An 18,840-nucleotide genomic window follows, 5' to 3' on the forward strand; every position below is an offset into this window, starting at 1 on the left:
TGGTAAGTGTGCACGTTATGCTTTGCTCACTTTCTAAAATCCACATAAGTGGTAAGTGTGCACCTTATGCTTTGCCCACTTTCTAAAATCCTGTACGGTAAGAGCTACGCACAACAGCTTCGTGCTCTTTCTGACTGGTTTAAAACCCCGGTTCCGCCTTGGGCACCACTCCTCCTATGTATCCTCTGGATACCTACTTTAACAGGGTGTTGCTACTAGGGGTCTGTTGAGACAGTTCCTTCAGCACATAGAGTCTGGCCCTAACAGGTAAGTATTTTGGGGTATGTAGCCTAGGCCTTTGGCCGTAGGGAATAACGTCACTGACAGCCGTCTAACGTCCCAAGGGCAACTCCCATAGCAATATGGTAGAGTTGGTACTTAGTGCTCGCCATGGTTCTGGCATGCACTCCCCTCAGCATGGTGACGTGGGTATACCGTTCCCCATAGCGACCCCTAGAGGACGCGGTTCGAAGTCCCCATGAAAGGGAATGTCTCAGGTTACTTATGTAACCATGGTTCCCTGAGTAGGGAACGAGACACTGCGTCCTCTAGGCCAACGAGTTGGTGTTTTTTCAATGTATGCTTCAGACACGGCTCACGACGAGGCGTTCCCCATAGCGACCCCTAGAGGACGCAGTGTCTTGTTCCCTACTCAGGGAACCATGGTTACATAAGTAACCTGAGAATTTTTTTTAACATTTATTTACAATTTTAAAAAACTGTTAATTTCAGGTCTAGTTCTGTAAATTGACTCTGAAAAGTTGCTTGTATTTATGTTCATACGAGTTGTGTCTCACGTATATTTCAAAGCACCTTAGTAGTCATTTGAGCGTTAGTGAGCGTCTGTATGTCTGTGGGTTTGTTTACACTCATGGTATAATGAAAGAGTGCAATAACTGTTTATAACAGAGTATTCTTGTTGAGGTTTCAAATAACACTTAACACTTAAGACAGTCATCAGAATTATTATGTAATATACAAGTATAGAGCATGACATGACTTGCGTTCAAATGCCTTTGTAAATGTCACAGAGTGCTGTAGGTCAGAATCCTACTGAACCAAGACAGAAAATATTTTTGCACTTCTTACATACACACTAATGGATAAATACTGGCCTGCAAACATAAAACTTTCAATTTAGGTTTAACCAATTTGATTTTGCTAACTAGTGAAGGCAGAGTTACAATTTGGGTGACTTTCTGTCTTATTATGGTTTTCTACAGATGTGATGTGAATCTGTAGTGCTAATGAAACCCAAGAGCTTTACGCTTCACACACTGTGCATGGAAGGTTAATATGTCCTACAGAAGTCCTGCATTTCTGTGCAAAACATCACTGTATTTATTTATTTATTTATAGCAGGATTATTCCTTCTCTTTCCTATCTTATACATACACACTCACACTTGAACAGAGATTACGTCCATCAGTGGAATTGAATTTTGATACTATACACATCCACTCGTATTTTCTCTGTCCTCATGTAATAAAACGGATGCTCATTCCAGTTTTCATTGCAAAGATCTGTGTATTAGATCATTACTGAATGGAAGCAGGCAATTTAAATTTATGCTATGGTTATAGACAGAACAGGTATATGTAGTATCTAAGCTATCTGTATACAGTATACTGTATGTGGCTTCTTGTCTAGTTAATTAAATAAATGCATAAAAAAGTAATTCCCATTTAAAGTCCAGCTTAAAGTAAAATTCCTTCCAAATATCATTTGCCCTCAGGGAGTGTCTGTATATTATGGTAAAAGGACACATAATGCTATTTTAAGCATGAAAGCAACACTGTAGTATTTACCAACATCGCATATTTCTTTAGCAGATTATTAAAACTTGGTTGTTGATATAATGTTGCTAACATAATTATTGATTGATAATTACTCAATGTTAAAATTCCTGGCAATTTTGGCCTACTCCCTAGAGCATAAGAATAAAGATTCTTCTGATTTTTAATTTTCTTTTTGACAATATTCCCTACTGTATACAAAGAAAACGTCTCGGGTTACTTATGTAACCATGGTTCCCTGAGTAGGGAACGAGACACTGCGTCCTCTAGGGGTCGCTATGGGGAACGTTCTGGCTCAGACCTGGACCTTCGTGGAATGAAGGTTTTGAAGGCCGCTGAGCGGAAAAAAACCCCCCAGAAAACCCCTTTCTTTCTTCCCGATGTCTGCCAGGTTTACCCACAGCTGCCTCTCCGTTACTACCATCGCCGCCATGGATCTGCCCATGGCAGAGGCAGCTAGCTTAGTAGCACGGAGAGCAAGATCCGTGGTGCGGCGCAACTCAGCCATCTCATCAGAAGAAAGGCCCTCGCCTTTATCCAGGTCTTTCAGCAGATCAGCCTGGTATGCCTGGAGCACCGCCATCGTGTGCAGCGAAGCAACAGCCTGACCTGCTGCTGCGTATGCCCTGCCATTCAATTTAAATGTAGCTTGAAGAGGCACAGATGGCAAGGAGGGAGTTTTGAGAGACGATGTCTCACCCATAGAGAGATAGCTAGCTAGCGTCTCTTCTACGGGGGCATTCTGTCATAGCCGTTTTCGTGCATCGCCTCGATAAGCCTTGCCGTGGCGCGATCCATAACCTCTAAGAGCTCATCATATGCAGGGCAGGAGGATTGAGAAGGCTCAGCCTCAGCTTCTTCGCTCTCACCGTGGGAAGCAGATGGCTGCACCTCTTTACTTGAAAAGAGAGACAAAGGAGAACGGAGCTTTTTCATTGGAAAAAACTCGCAATGCACGCAGATTGCCCCCTCGAGGACATCGCGTGCGTGCTCTTCGCCCAAACAAACAACACATAGCTTGTGTGTGTCATCTGGTGTCAAATAGCGATGACACGGATGCAAACACCTTCTAAATGCTCTGCTAGTGCTCGCCATAATAAATAGAGGTAGCTCTTACTTTTTCTAATCTTATATGTTCTCAGCATGCAATTCCTCTGAAAAAACTCATTTTAATTCTAGCTATTGGACTTATGCTATCATTGGCAATGGCAACATCGAGCTATTTGTCTCTTTAGCTGTGAGAATCTAAATATTAGAATCTCTGATATTGAGCATGCTCAAAAGTGCCTTTGGCTGTATATGTAGTGACCTTTCTTTGTATTTTTGTGTGTGTGCTTGATTATAGGTACTTGTGTCTATGATTATAGGACAAATGTCATAGTCTTCATTATCATATGTTCTGCATTTACATTGTCAAGGTTTTAATCAGTGTAGCGTAAACAGAAACTCAGGAATGCTCTTAAATAAGCATTATAATGTGGCCTTGTTCATGTATTTCCAGACTACTGAAGACCGAGTCACTGGAATGGTTCTACAATAATGTGAGAAGGCGTTTTAAAAGGTCTGGCAGTGCCAAAGTGTTAAAGAACCTCTACAGGAGGCATGCGGCCGAGCGTGGAGTGCTAGGAGAGCTTACAGGTACTTGCCATCTGGACTGTTATGTATGACCTTCCTTGAAAATAAAGGATTTTTTCACACTATGACATTTTATAATGTATATATTTTGGAGGTAAAAGAGCTGGTTTGCATGTTGCATGTTTGTAGGAGTTGCTGCATTTCAAATGACATCTGCATTCAGTGGATATGTCAATCTTAGATTGTCCTTCAAGCCCTAGCTCTGTCTTTTTCACAGCTTATGGTTGCATGTGCACACATGTATTTAGCACTAATTCATGAGGGTTAAGAAAAAAGCAGACAGGGCTCCTCTAGTCTGACTTGCCTCCTCTGTATCCAATTTAACAGCAGCAGGATTTATGAGAATTATTCATGTTTATGGAGGAAGGGTCACTGTGTACTTTGATTATGACCTGATAGATCCATTCCCTCTTGTATTCCTAACATTTAAATAGCGAATCAAAATCAAGCATATACACATAATTCTATACAATAATTACTTATTACATTAACAGGTAAATGTTTTATTCACTATAGCCTAAATAAAAAAAGACAGAATATTATCGTTTTCTGGTGTACAGAAAGATATTAATCAGAAATTGAAAATGTAATAATGTCAGGATTCATCCAATAAATGCAGGAAGCATGATTTGCAAAAAAATTCCATTCTTTATAGGTTTCCCATTTTTTTTAAACACACTTGGTCATACATAGAAAAAATAAAGAAAACGTCACAAATAAAAAAAAAGGGAAAAAAATTTAGTTCCAGGGCTCAGATGTTAACAGTTGGGATCCCTCTCCCAAAAAACTCTCTTAACAAACAAAACCCAGCCCTTATATTACCGGGACCGTACCATTAACAAATGACAAAGGGGTCACCCACACACAAATACACTTCAATAACTTAACTACCTAAATTAGATGATTCACATCGCATTTAGAACAACATAAAATTAAAAACCATAATTCATATTCACTTGTACACTAACAAATCATATAAATAAAGAACAACAATATGCTCCTTGTTACACCTTCCATTCACCAGCGTGAACTCCAGCGAATAGAAAATAGTTAGGAGCTACCTGTCCTCCTTTAGCGCGCATAAAGAAGACAACATAAGCTACCTAACTTAGAGCATCCATATTTAGGCAAATAAACGAAACATACAAAAATAAATACACATTTACAAAGGAAGAAAAAACGGGGAAAAAAACACCTCAAAACCAATACATAAGTTAAATTCACCGGAAAATCACAGTAAACAGTTGTCGTTTTTACAACAACAACAAAAAAACTACTGTTAAAGTACAGCCAGAAAGTAATAGCCAAAAATATGCTGCTAGTTAACATTATTTTTACTGCACCCTTGTTTGGATGTGTAAAATAATCTGTAAAAGATTATTTTTCTCTTGCACATCAGCTTGAAGCTTGTTTGCTTGTGTTTGTGGGCACAACCCTAAATGAGTTATGATCTGTGCCCAGCCTCCATTTCAGTTTTGCTGAGGTATGTGAGCAGAGAATGTCTTCTCCATGAAGAGGAATGCAGTTTAGAGCATGGCCAATGCCACATTAACAATGGATGACCATAAATGTGGATGTTTGTCACCTCAGCAGACCCCTGTAACCTGTGAGGAACAATAGCTCTCTGTGGAGGAGAGTAAAACCATTACAGTGACCATGAAAAATAAAGAGCTTTGACCACAAAACTCAATGCACTATGTGGTCAAGCTTTTGAAAATTTGATGCAGAGAAAAGCTAGGAGATAATCTGTCTGAGTGTAACGTCAGACAAGTTCTAAGAATGGAGCGATAAGCTTATAGCATTATAGGATAGGTTTTTAAGCCGCAACATCAGTCTTCAGCTTATCTTATAGAAAAAGCTAGATTCATAACATTACTTTGATCTGCTCTCCTCAGCAGAATGTAGGCGTAAACACTGGCTTGAAGGAAAAGGGCAGGTGTTTTCATAGAGTGGTAGCCGGTGACTTCAGAGGTAGTTTGACATTTACCGGCTTGAGGGGAGCACTTTAAATGGCTCTATGTAGAGCTGAGGCCATATTGATATGTCAGTATTTACCCAACAAATGCTTTGTCATCCAACAGCTCTCTGAGACTGAGACAGTGTCTGTCAATGAGAGAAACCCGTCGACACTGCTATTAAATCATGTGTCTGAACTGGAAGTGCTGTTGAATCGCTCAATTTATCACAGGAACAGTTTGTCAATAACACTAACAACAAAAGAAATGTTTAATGTATACGGTTGTACTTATTATTTTTTTATTTAATATTGAGCCAAGCTCTTTATTCCACTCTCGTCCTACCTTATCACTCTTGACGATTTTATTTTAATAACAGAAAAAAGACTATTAGATATGAAACTTTGAAATTGTATTATGTGGATGTTCTTTTTTATAAAGGTTGATGCCCTCAGAAATCGAGGCATTAAGTATTTCTTCATAGCATGCAACACTTTCTAAAGTTATACATTCTCTGCGACTGAAAATGGATAGATTATGAAAGGTTATAAAGTTTTTTTGATGAAATGAGCTGTAACATTTTTGCAGCAACAGAGGGCAGCACTTATGAGGAGAGCGGCTGCTATGAGAGTAGTATGTATGAGAGCGACTCCACATTCTACAGGCAAAGTGAAGGTTTGTGATCAAATCATTATTTAGATATCTATGGTTTGTTACTGTATATCAGTAGTTTTGATTCCATTAGTTTCATACAGGGGCATTTGAAAACACTTTAATTATTATGTCTCTCCAGAGCACAGCATGGCTGAGACTATAAATGTGGCACGGCGGGTGGCAGAAGAGGCCATAGATGAGGCCATTGCTAAGGCTGAGAGCCAGACTGACAGTCAAGTAAGACTTTCCCATTAAAAGATACAAGATTGTTCATTCATTGCTATTCAGTAACTTGACAAGTGTGACATGGCAGCTATTTGACATTTGCTTTTGTAGGAGAAGCAGAACGAAGCTCATTATTTGCGAGAGAACAGAGAAGAGCTGATAGAGGAATTGGCCAAAACTATAGTACAGAAAGTGAGTAACACATGACAGCAGTGACCTTTCATGAATGTAGAGTTTTACATTGTGTAGAATTCAGTGTATTCAGCAAGGACCCATGAAATTGATCAAAAGTGACTGCAAAGACATTTGTAATGTTACAAAAGATTATTATTTCAAATAAATGCTGTTCTTTTGAACCTTCTTCTCATCTAAAATCCTAAAAAAGTGTCAAGGTTTCCACAAAAATATTAAACAGCACAAATATTGTATAATGAGAAATGTTTCTTGAGCACCAAATCAGCATATGAAAATGATTTCTGAAGGAAGACTAAAGGTAATAGTTGCTGAAAATTCAGCTTTGCCATAACAGGAATAAATTACATTTTAAAATATATTAAAACCGAAATCAGATATTTTAAACTATAATACAGTTTTACTGTATTTTTATCAAATAAATGCAATCTTGGTAAGCATATTTTACCCATTATTTTACACGTATTTTACACATTACTGTTTAGAACTCAAAGGCATAATTATGTAATACATATTTTTATTTATTTATTTTAATGCTTTTAAAATGTACAATTTGAGATTATCCATTAACCAGAATGTATCAAGGTCTGCCTATCTGTATATATTCACACTCTTGATTTGACATCAAAAAGACAATGCAGAATTGTATGTTGAATAGGAATATACGTGTTGATATAATATTACATTTAAAATTATTATATGCTATTTTTCAATTATCATATTATTATTTTTCAATTTTGACACTGTTTGCATAAACTTATTATATTGGAATATTTAAATGTCAGATTGTCTGCCGGAAAAGGGATCTGTCTCAGTCTGAGATGAAGTCTGGATGTAATCTGAACCAGAACAGTGAGGGAATCTCTACTGATCAAACCCAGAGTGCCTTTGATGCTTCTCTTTGGGTACAGTGACTTTTTTTATTTCTTTTAAAGACTAAATTACCTGCAATTTGGCCATGCTTTTGGATTGGTTCTTTTGCTTCGATGTTTTGAATGAAATGTTTCCTCTCCCTTAGAGGTCTCGCTCAGCTTTCTGTCTCTTGACTGATGAGAAAACAGACCAGCATGCTAACATTGGGTCAAGACTTTCATCCTCTAAAAGTCATACTCTGGAAATGAAGAAAGAAGAGCCAATGCCTATCCAGGCCATGCCTAGCTGGAGGAGTGTCGACCGATTGGACAATTCTAGTTAGATCCTTGACTTAAATCCATATGATTCTTAACTATAGTTAATCAACTCTTCTTGTTTATGACAGAGATTTTAAATGATTTTGAACTTTTAAACCGTTGACCCTCTTCATTTATATACATGTCTAAATGCTGTGTGTATGTCTTCAGTGTTACAGAGTCCTGATGGTAACTGGATTGCTTATCAGAGCAACCTGCTCTCTCGACCAGGCCTTTTAACTAAGCGCAAAAGTCTGGTCTACAGCGTCTTGGAAAGAGAGTCTGGCGTGGTGTCAGCTTACGATGAGATGGGCTCAGAAACAGAGCCTGAAACTAATGGGGTCTGGGGCGCTGCACTGGAAGAGCTTCGGCGTAAAATGTCTGCCAATAAGCAGTTGAGTTACCCAGAGTCCTACAGCCGTCAACCAACCTTGCCTTTGAACGCACAAGCACAACATCTCACTGCACACACCTTGAATGCTGACACTGAGGACTCCGCAGGACAAGATGGGCCACTACACCAGTCCCAGAAAACTCTGCTGCCCTTCTTGAAAAGAAAAGTGCCACTAGAACACAGGCGACCCTCATCCACCCGCCGCCCAAACATCATGGATAAAAATTTTAATCCAGGAGGTGCTGAAAGCAGCGAGGATGGCCTAGAGGAAAGCAGGGTCAAGAGGTCACGGCGAAGAAGGAAAAATAAGAGAGAGGAGGCAGAGTGGAAAGGACAGTTGGTATTGTCTTCGGATGTCCCAGTAAGAATGACTGTTTGTTATACAACATGTCTTGGCTTTGATTTAGAATAGGGGTTTTAAAACCTTTTGATGTCAACTACACCCACATATGATGATCCCCTTGTGAGCACCCTTCATATCTAAAAAATAATGCCAGCTATGTATTTCCATATATAAATACCCATTTATACTGTGTTGTTTCCAAAATTAAAAAATTGGTACTGAAGTCAAAACGAAAAATATTATCTGAATATATTTTGTATTAAGTTCCAAAGTATTTGTGTTATTTTATTTTATTATTTTATACTATTTTTGTTTTGAATTTCTTGCTATTATTATATTAAAAATGTGCAGTTAATTTCATGATTTCTGACCAGTCTATAGAAAGCAGAATGAAAAGACCAAAAATTTATATCATTAATTAAAATAAAAATAATTAAGATTGTGTATGTTATACAGTATATAGACACTATATACACACTACTATTCAAAAGTTTGGGGTAAGTTGTTTTTTTTTGGAAGAAGTCTCTAATGCTTACCAAAAATATAGTAAAAACAGTAACATTGTGAAATGTTAATGCAATTTAAAGTATATTGGAAAGTGCAATTTATACCTGTGATGGCAAATCTGAATTTTACCAGCCACAGTCTTAAAGGGGTCATATGATGCGATTAAAATTTTTCCTTTCTCTTTGGAGTGCTACAAGCTCTTAGTGCATAAAGAAGATCTGTAAAGTTGCAAAGACAAAAGTCTCAAATCCAAAGAGATATTCTTTATAAAAGTTAAGAATTAACCACGCCTACCTAAAATGCCTCATTCTAACACGCCCCCACATGTCTATGTCACTATGTGGGAAGATTTGCATAACGCCGCCCAAATGTTCACGCAAAGAAAGAAGGCGTAACTTTTATTCTCGCTGTAGTATTGTTGCCGCCGCCATGTCATGAAGAGCTGTGTTTCTCGTTGTGAAAGCGAAACTACTGTATTTGGTCTTCCAAAAGAGGACGATATCCGCTTCGTCATGCCTAGAGCTGATCTGTGCTGGTTGCTGAGGGAATACATCAACTTAGTGCTGTGGATCGCCGGATCTGCTTTCACTGTGGATGAAGCGGAGTCCAGTCCGGGGTCATCACATGTGGTTGCCACTCCTTCGTCGAATCCGCCGGCCGCGCCGTTCTCAAGCCCGCCGCCTCTGCTCACGCTAGGCCACGGCTTCTGCTCACGCTAGGCCACCGTGTGTTTCGTTGTGAAAGCGAAACTACTTTGTTTGGTCTTCCAAAAGAGGACGATATCCACTTCGTCATGCCTAGAGCTGATCCGTGCTGGTCGCTGAAGAAATACTTCAACTTCGCGCTGTGTATCGCCGGATCGGCTTTCACCGTGGACGAAGCAGAGTCCAGCCCGGGGTCGTCACATGTGGTTGCTGCAGGCATCACAATATGGTAAGGGACGTAACATTCACTAGAACACAGGCGACCCTCATCCACCCGCCGCCCAAACATCATGGATAAAAATTTTAATCCAGGAGGTGCTGAAAGCAGCGAGGATGGCCTAGAGGAAAGCAGGGTCAAGAGGTCACGGCGAAGAAGGAAAAATAAGAGAGAGGAGGCAGAGTGGAAAGGACAGTTGGTATTGTCTTCGGATGTCCCAGTAAGAATGACTGTTTGTTATACAACATGTCTTGGCTTTGATTTAGAATAGGGGTTTTAAAACCTTTTGATGTCAACTACACCCACATATGATGATCCCCTTGTGAGCACCCTTCATATCTAAAAAATAATGCCAGCTATGTATTTCCATATATAAATACCCATTTATACTGTGTTGTTTCCAAAATTAAAAAATTGGTACTGAAGTCAAAACGAAAAATATTATCTGAATATATTTTGTATTAAGTTCCAAAGTATTTGTGTTATTTTATTTTATTATTTTATACTATTTTTGTTTTGAATTTCTTGCTATTATTATATTAAAAATGTGCAGTTAATTTCATGATTTCTGACCAGTCTATAGAAAGCAGAATGAAAAGACCAAAAATTTATATCATTAATAAAAATAATTAAGATTGTGTATGTTATACAGTATATAGACACTATATACACACTACTATTCAAAAGTTTGGGGTAAGTTGTTTTTTTTTGGAAGAAGTCTCTAATGCTTACCAAAAATATAGTAAAAACAGTAACATTGTGAAATGTTAATGCAATTTAAAGTATATTGGAAAGTGCAATTTATACCTGTGATGGCAAATCTGAATTTTACCAGCCACAGTCTTAAAGGGGTCATATGATGCGATTAAAATTTTTCCTTTCTCTTTGGAGTGCTACAAGCTCTTAGTGCATAAAGAAGATCTGTAAAGTTGCAAAGACAAAAGTCTCAAATCCAAAGAGATATTCTTTATAAAAGTTAAGAATTAATCACGCCTACCTAAAATGCCTCGTTCTAACACGCCCCCACGTCTATGTCACTATGTGGGAAGATTTGCATAACGCCGCCCAAATGTTCACGCAAAGAAAGAAGGCGTAACTTTTATTCTCGCTGTAGTATTGTTGCCGCCGCCATGTCATGAAGAGCTGTGTTTCTCGTTGTGAAAGCGAAACTACTGTATTTGGTCTTCCAAAAGAGGACGATATCCGCTTCGTCATGCCTAGAGCTGATCTGTGCTGGTTGCTGAGGGAATACATCAACTTAGTGCTGTGGATCGCCGGATCTGCTTTCACTGTGGACGAAGCGGAGTCCAGTCCGGGGTCATCACATGTGGTTGCCACTCCTTCGTCGAATCCGCCGGCCGCGCCGTTCTCAAGCCCGCCGCCTCTGCTCACGCTAGGCCACGGCTTCTGCTCACGCTAGGCCACCGTGTGTTTCGTTGTGAAAGCGAAACTACTTTGTTTGGTCTTCCAAAAAAGGACACGACTACAAATCAGTGGTTAAGAACAGTTCCAGAACAGTTTAACCCAAATATTCAGATGTGTGCAGCACATTTTATGGAGGAATGTTTCCTGATCCTGGAAGAGTAGACTACAATGCCGGCAAAACACGGCATCAACAGTACGGTGATGGGCGTAACATTTCCGTCACACGCTTGAGGTATTCGGCCAATCATAACGCACTGGATAGCTGGCCAATCACAGCACACCTCGCTTTTTCAGACCGATGAGCTTTGTAAAAATGTATGTGGGGGTTTCAAAAAGGCGGGGCATAGAGGAGAAACAATAATGTACAGTATGTGGAAAATAATGTGTTTTTTTTACTTTAAACCACATAAACACATTTCATTACACCAAATACACAAAATAATGTTCTTTTTTGCAGCATCATATGACCCCTTTAAGTGTAACATGATCTTTCAGAAATTATTCTAATAAAATAAAATAAAAACAGTTGAAAACAGTTTTACTGCTTAATATTTTTGCAGAAACCTTGAAACATTTGGGATTCTTTGATGAATAGAAAGTTTAAAAGAACAGCATTTATTTTAAAAATCTATTTTTTCTAACAATGCAAAAACCTTTGCTGTCTTTTTCATCAATTTAATTCATCCTTGCTGAAAAAAAAAAATGTATTTAAAACTTTCTGACCCAAAACTTTTGAACGATAATGTGTGGATATAAAAATTATTTATTCATTTATTTTTGACATTTCATGACTCTGATTCTTTTTTGGCAGGATTCCAGTAGCCATCTCTCAGATGCTCTGGTGAAGAGACGCTATGTGAAACAAGACTCAGACTTGCATGGAAAAAGACCATGTGATCATGATCTGGAAGCAGACACTTCAGACACTGCTACTCCTGACATCTTGAGCTCTGGAGCCATGAGCCCTGATCCATTTGAACTTGGTCTCAATGCTCCCAGCAATTCCAATCATGGGGCCCTTGGCGTAGTTGGATCTTTAGATCAGGAGTTGACTACCAAACTGAAAGAACTGACTAGTCAAGTCAGAGAAACACAACTTTCTTCCACTGAGGATGAACTGGACAGGTTGGAGTATCAAATGGGGAATGAAGAAAGTGAAACAAAAGAAAAAGTGGGAGATGCTGCATTGACGATTGAGGCTGATTCAAAAGTAAGATCAGATGGAATTGAATCCACAAATCAAGTGAGATCAACTGAGATGTTGAAAGAAGATGATCTGAGTTCCAAACTGAGAGAGTTGACCAGTCAGGTCAGTGAGACACTACTCTCTTCCACTGAAGATCAACTGGACAGGTGTGAGTATCAAACTGAAACCAAGGGTATAAATCAGTCAATAAGAACTGAGGTGCTGGGGGTAGATGACAGGACAGATGGAAACAAAGTGATGCAATATGACAAGAAAACCCAAAACTATGTAGAGATGGTTGAAAAAGCAGAAGAAGAAAGATCAGAGAAAAGGCAAAAGGACACTGTGGCAAAGCAGGGCATTAGTGAGCAAAATGACACGGGTGAGACCCAAATGTCAGAAGAAATTAGCTCTGTGAGCCAAAAACAGACACTTGATGAGACAGATGCACAAAATGAGATAGTTAGAGAGAGAACTGAAGAGACAAAGAACAAGGGAGAAGTTCAGACTGAAGAGAAAAATGCAGAAATAAAAGATAGTGGATGCGCAGTTAAAGGTCAGCAGAGCAGAGCTGAGAATACAGAGACGGTTGATCACATTGAGGAGCAGGAGGTGTTATCCTGTGAACTGGCTTTGAGTAGATTGATAAGTGAAGATGGAAAGATGGAATTTGATAGGATCATCAATACTGTAGTGAAGGCTTTGGATGATATGGAAGAACACACAGAAGCTTACACTAGTGAGGGGGTATTTTTAGACAGAGAGAGAAGTGAGGGAGAGAAACATGAGATGATGGAAGAGGAGGAGAATATAACTGAACAGGAAACGGATGACAACACAATATCTAAGGGATGCTTTGTTGGTGGAAAATCGAAGGTGGTGCAGGAAAAAGAAATGAAGGAAGAGGGCAAGATCAATGAAGTTGTGGCACTAAAGTGCAACACTGAAGATACTGAGGAGACAGAAGACAAACAATGCAGCAAATCATCAGAAGAGAGAGTTCAAGAGAAGGACGGCAATAGTCAAGGTGACTTGACTGAAAACAGGGAGGAACAGAGGGACCCCACAATTCAACACATTGCCCCATCTGGTCAGGAGGAGTATCTGTCACCGGAGGAGATCTACAAGGTGACAACTAACTACAGTATACTATACTAAACACTACAGGCTGAAGTAACCTTAGTTGCTTGCAACTAACATGCTTTTATTTAATCTGCTTAACCTATTTCTCTAAAGCTCTTCTATATTTCTTATTTCTTTCTTTGTCTTGTGCCTCTGTTTGATCTTTATTAGGATGCACACATGCTGGACATAGAGAAAAACCTACATTTAATCTCCAATATACTACAGCAGGTGATGATTGTATGCTGATATGGACAGTATGCTCTTATTTCTGCACTCATTATTTGGCTACTGTACTTGTTCTCTTTTCTGTATGTTTTCATCTGCTATCTGACACTAGGCTCACTATTATTTACACATTTTACATTCTGTTAGGACACAATTAATCAATAAATAATCATGATTATGATTATGGCTGCCACATGAAGAAAGTGGATTATAATATTCTATTTAGATTTATTCAAGTTGGGTCAAAGGGTTTTTGTTTTGTTTTTGTTTTTCTTCACACAGGATTGAGCATTGTAACCCATCATAGATATGTTGGTTGAACACATTGAGCCCAAGCAATGGCCAATCAGAGGTGTTTAAATCCACTCAGTGCCTCTCCAAACGGCACATTTGTTTTCAATGCAAGCTCAATGCAAGCTCACTTGCAGATCCTCGCATTAGAACCTACAAAATGTAGACACACAAAAAAAGCTTCCATAAAATTTAAAAATTCTGACATACTAAGTCATGATTATGAGATAAAAATGACTTAGTATGTCATAATTTCTACATGTCATGCTTTTTGTCATAATTATGAGATAAAAAGTAGAAATTATGACACACTAAGTCATAATTGAGATAAAACTTAAAATCATGACATAATCTGTCAAAAATGAGATATTTTACATTTGTGACCCTGGACCACAAAACCAGTCATAAGGGTCCTTTTTTTTTAATTGAGATTTATACAACATCTGAAAGCTGAATAAATAAACTATCCATTGATGTATGGTTTGTTAGGATAGGACAACATTTGGCCGAGATACAACTATTTGAAAATCTGGAATCTGAGGGTGCAAAAAAATCTAAATATTGAGAAAATCACCTTTAAAGTTGACCAAATGAAGTTCTTAGCAATGCAATACTAATCAAAAATTAAGTTTTGATATATTTACAGTAAGAAATGCACAAAATATCTTCATGGAACATGATCTTTACTTAATATCCTAATGATTTTTGGCATAAAAGAAAAATCGATAATTTTGACCCATACAATGTATTTTTGGCTATTGCTAAAAATATACCCAAGCGACTTAAGACTGGTTTTGTGGTCCAGGGTCACATTTTTTAAATCTCATAATTGACTTTTTATCTTTTAATTGTGGCTTTTTATGAACTAATTAAGATTTAACAAAGCATTATTTTTCTTCTTATGTGGTTGGTAATGGACATCCATGAATAATTGATTAATTCTAAAGCCTGTTTTAGATGTATAGCCTACATAAAATATATGGCATGCAGTTGGTCCATCCAAAAAAGTATTTAAATGTTAACTGTATTCATTAAATCAGTATTAATAATTTTGCTAATGTAGGTGTGGTCACACTAGACTTGCCCCATGCCCCATTAATTTCCATTTAAATGAATGTGAATGTTATTGTGTAACGTTACAGTACCTTCCTCTGTGTATTTACCGTGAATAGAAGTACTCAGCAGCATCACTGCGCGGCATCACCACAGAGGTGCTAAAAGTACTGAACGCTACTGAGGATCTGATTCACGGATCTATGGGAAATGGACGATGCCAGTCAGACCACAGTGACGTCTCGATCATTCCCCCTGACGAGGCCAGAAGACTGGACGAGCAGCTCGGCAGACTGGAGGAGAATGTACGGATTCTTCCTGAGATGAGCATTTCTCATGCCACTGGGCATTTATGAGCTGCTTCTCAATTTATTCGAATTAATTTCACTGTGTGCAGGTGTATGTGGCGGCAGGGACAGTGTACGGGCTTGAGGCTGAACTGCAGGATCTGGAGGAGTGTGCGCGCTGCATCAGTGGATCCACCACTGAAGGAGAGCTCGCTCATCTGGAGGACCAGGTGGCCTCTGCAGCAGCCCAGGTGCAGCAGTCTGAGCTCCAGGTGTGTTCGGCCTGGACGCTGTGCTCTATCTTTCTTTTTCTGAATCTCAGCTGCAGCATCTCATAGCTCTCTCATGCAGTTACATTTGAATTAATGAGCAACATAACAAATGTTTTTGTTTACTTTATTTAAATTGTTTTCGTTATTTGAAAAAAAAAAAAATATATATATATACAGTGGGTACGGAAAGTATTCAGACCCCCTTAAATTTTTCACTCTTTGTTATATTGCAGCCATTTGCTAAAATCATTTCTGAAAACCTTAAATGGAAATTAGAAATGTTGTTTTGGAAACTAACTGAAAAAAAAGCTAAAATAAAAAGAAAGAAAGAAAGAAAATAGAGAAATAAAAATAATAAACAAACTAATAAAAATGACAAAAGCACATAACAAAATTACTAAAACAATCTAAAATTAAATGAAATATAAATAATAGAAGAAAAACACAAATGGACATTAGAAATAGGCGTTAGAAAAACTTAAACGGACAGTAGAACTGAAATAAAATAACAAGTACCATAATTACCAACTGAAATAAAATAAATTAAAGCTTAATAGAAATAGAAAAAACAACCACTAAATAAATGACAAACATAACAAAATTGCTCAACTTTACCTAAAATTGAAATGAAAACTCAAAATATAAGGATAAAACTAACTAAAAATATTGATAAACACTACAAGAATATAAAAATAATATTAGAATAACACTCAAATAATGTAGATTTCCTATATACAGTACATACTATATAGACCTGTATATACTGTATACTACACATACTGTATAGAATTATGCAAACATACTAACCATGGTGTCCCAAAACTGCCAATAACATTTCATATAACAGTCTCTCTGCAAAACCTTGCTGTTCACAATAAAAACATATCTTTTTGCTTTGATCTGTGCTTTTTTTTCTAGGTTTTAGACATTTCCTCAAGAATTGCTTCTCTGAAAAATGCAGGTCTTAATGTAACTCCACAGACCCAATTTACCAAGGTGTTGTCTTATTGCTGTTCACAATAAAAACAGTCATTTTCATATCTTTTTGCTTTGATCTGTGCTTTTTTTTCTAGGTTTTAGACATTTCCTCAAGAATTGCTTCTCTGAAAAATGCAGGTCTTAATGTAACTCCACAGACCCAATTTACCAAGGTGTTGTCTTCATATTTTAAGTAATATTCTTACACATATTCCTACATGCCCATGTGACTTATAATGACTATAACTGTCATAATACTTTTGTTTTAGACACAAACCATTGGCTCATCTCGGAAACTGAGGAGGCGACTGCCAGCACCTCCAAAACAAGGTAAGAGCTACACTGTAAAAAAAAAATCTGTAGTTTTTACAAAATAATTTTGGCAGCTGTGGTTGCCAGAATAATTTTGTAAAACATACAGAAAAACTGTAAACACATTTACGGACTACTTTGTTTGGCCTTCCAGTATAAAACTCTAATTTACAGAGTTTTTACAGGAAAATTTGAATGTAAACCAGTAAATTCAACAATGCACACTGATTATGAAACAGTTATGACAGCCACTGTGTAAATATATTTCAACAACAAATATAAATTTAATATTTTTACATTTTAATGCATACAAGTTAAGTGTTGATAATTATATTTAAAAATAAATAGTAATTAAATTTCAGTTTGGTAACCTTATAAGTAGCCTAATGTAAAAGGGCTCACTATTTAGAGCATACGCTGAGGTAGATTTTTATTAAAAATTTTAATTATAATTTAATTTATTTAAAGGTGTCATATGATGCGATTTCACGTTTTCCTTTCGCTTTGGAGTGTTACAAGCTGTTCGTGAATAGATAAGATCCCTAAAGTTGCAAAGACTAAAGTCTCAAACCCAAAGAGATATTCTTTATAAAAGTTGAGACTCGTCCACGCCCTCCTAAAACGCCTCATTTAAACACGCCCCCACATGTCTATGTCACGATGTGGGAAGATTTGCACAACGCCGCCCAAATGTTCACGCAAAGAGAGAAGGTGTAACTTTATTGTTGCTGCAGCCGCCATGTTGTGAAGATGCTGTGTGTTTCGTTGCGAAAGCGAAACTACTTTGTTTGGCCTTCCAAAAGAGGACACGACTAGAAATCAGTGGTTAAGTTGTATTTACAACACTGTTCCAGAACACTTCAACCCAAATATTCAGATGTGTGCAGCGCATTTTATGGAGAACTGTTTCCTGATCCTGGAAGAGTAGACTACAATGCCGGCTGTTCTGACTCACAGACTGTAAGTACGTTTTCATATTTAAAGGATTTGCCACTGACGATTCAAACGCAAGTTTTGAGCAGTGTAGAGTAGCACTTGTTGTTTGTCATTTCTCCGATCACAAATGCAGACATGGTTTTATGTTTAAAGACAAGTCATTATAATCCATAATTATGTCCCCACTGGATGCAACAAATGCCTAATTTTTAATGGGTTTTAATGTTTTTGTCTCATCCTGCCGGGACACGGCATCACAGTATGGTAAGGGGCGTAACATTTTTATGTGAGAGGCTCGTTTGAAAGGCAGCAAGAGAGAGCACTGGCTTACCGTTAGGAAACTGGTTCCTGTGAGAAATGAGTGGATTAGGGGAGTGTGACATGTCTCATAGAGCTGAGAGGATTCTCTGACCCTTTGGTTTGGAAACGTCAGACAGCCCTCTCCTGAATGATGGTAGGTCAACTCAAGATTTAGGGGTTTAATAAAGTCGTTTAAATCCAATGTGTTCCACCCAAGACTCTGTTTGCTGAGATTTCATTTTTGGAAAAAGGAAATAAAGGAAGTCTAAAGGTGAATACCATCGAAACTATTGAAGGTCAAAACCCATTTCCAGTACATCAGAAAGTTCTAGTAATTTGCCTAAACTAAATTTTGAGCAGCAGTCATATGATATGGTGTCATATAATACAAAACCAAAGAGCCCTAAATATTGCATTAGTGTTTACTGATAATATTTTTTGCATTATAGTACATTTTAAAGGGGTCATATGATGTTGCTAAAAAGAACGTTAATTTGTGTATTTGGTGTAATGAAATGTGTTTATGTGGTTTAAGTAGCACTACTCTACACTGCCCAAAAGTCGCGTTTGAATCGTCAGTGGCAAATTCATTAAATATGAAGCGTACTTACCGCCTGTAAGTCAGAACAGCCAGCATTGTAGTCTACTCTCCCAGGATC

The 18,840-nt window shown here is 37.9% G+C and overlaps 2 protein-coding genes across 4 annotated transcripts in view; one reads left to right on the forward strand and one right to left on the reverse strand.

The window, feature by feature from the left end:
- Positions 1 to 16,852, forward strand: part of myripa (myosin VIIA and Rab interacting protein a) — a 33,499-nt gene extending 16,647 nt beyond the window's left edge. The window contains exons 4-16 of one of the 3 annotated variants that reach the window (XM_016270585.1): positions 3,298 to 3,434; positions 5,975 to 6,061; positions 6,180 to 6,277; positions 6,377 to 6,457; positions 7,243 to 7,362; positions 7,476 to 7,647; positions 7,798 to 8,381; positions 12,028 to 13,530; positions 13,696 to 13,755; positions 15,216 to 15,401; positions 15,494 to 15,655; positions 16,574 to 16,651; positions 16,807 to 16,852. In XM_016270585.1, coding sequence (XP_016126071.1) covers positions 3,298 to 3,434; positions 5,975 to 6,061; positions 6,180 to 6,277; positions 6,377 to 6,457; positions 7,243 to 7,362; positions 7,476 to 7,647; positions 7,798 to 8,381; positions 12,028 to 13,530; positions 13,696 to 13,755; positions 15,216 to 15,401; positions 15,494 to 15,655; positions 16,574 to 16,651; positions 16,807 to 16,830 — 3,292 coding nt within the window. In that variant the 3' untranslated portion in view covers positions 16,831 to 16,852. Of the gene's footprint in view, positions 1 to 3,297; positions 3,435 to 5,974; positions 6,062 to 6,179; positions 6,278 to 6,376; positions 6,458 to 7,242; positions 7,363 to 7,475; positions 7,648 to 7,797; positions 8,382 to 9,833; positions 10,012 to 12,027; positions 13,531 to 13,695; positions 13,756 to 15,215; positions 15,402 to 15,493; positions 15,656 to 16,573; positions 16,652 to 16,806 lie in introns of all 3 variants that reach the window. The other 2 variants (XM_016270603.1, XM_016270593.1) reach the window with 2 other exon arrangements.
- A 1,362-nt stretch (positions 16,853 to 18,214) lies between these two features.
- The window catches only part of LOC107585852 (plexin domain-containing protein 2), a 4,835-nt gene continuing 4,209 nt past the window's right edge, over positions 18,215 to 18,840 (reverse strand). Inside the window, exon 7 of the mRNA XM_016273017.1 lies at positions 18,215 to 18,229. Coding sequence (XP_016128503.1) covers positions 18,215 to 18,229 — 15 coding nt within the window. The remainder of the gene's footprint in view (positions 18,230 to 18,840) is intronic.

Source organism: Sinocyclocheilus grahami, unplaced genomic scaffold (genome assembly GCF_001515645.1).
Source record: "Sinocyclocheilus grahami isolate Dianchi unplaced genomic scaffold, SAMN03320097.WGS_v1.1 scaffold5.1, whole genome shotgun sequence".
Lineage (NCBI taxonomy): Eukaryota > Metazoa > Chordata > Actinopteri > Cypriniformes > Cyprinidae > Sinocyclocheilus > Sinocyclocheilus grahami.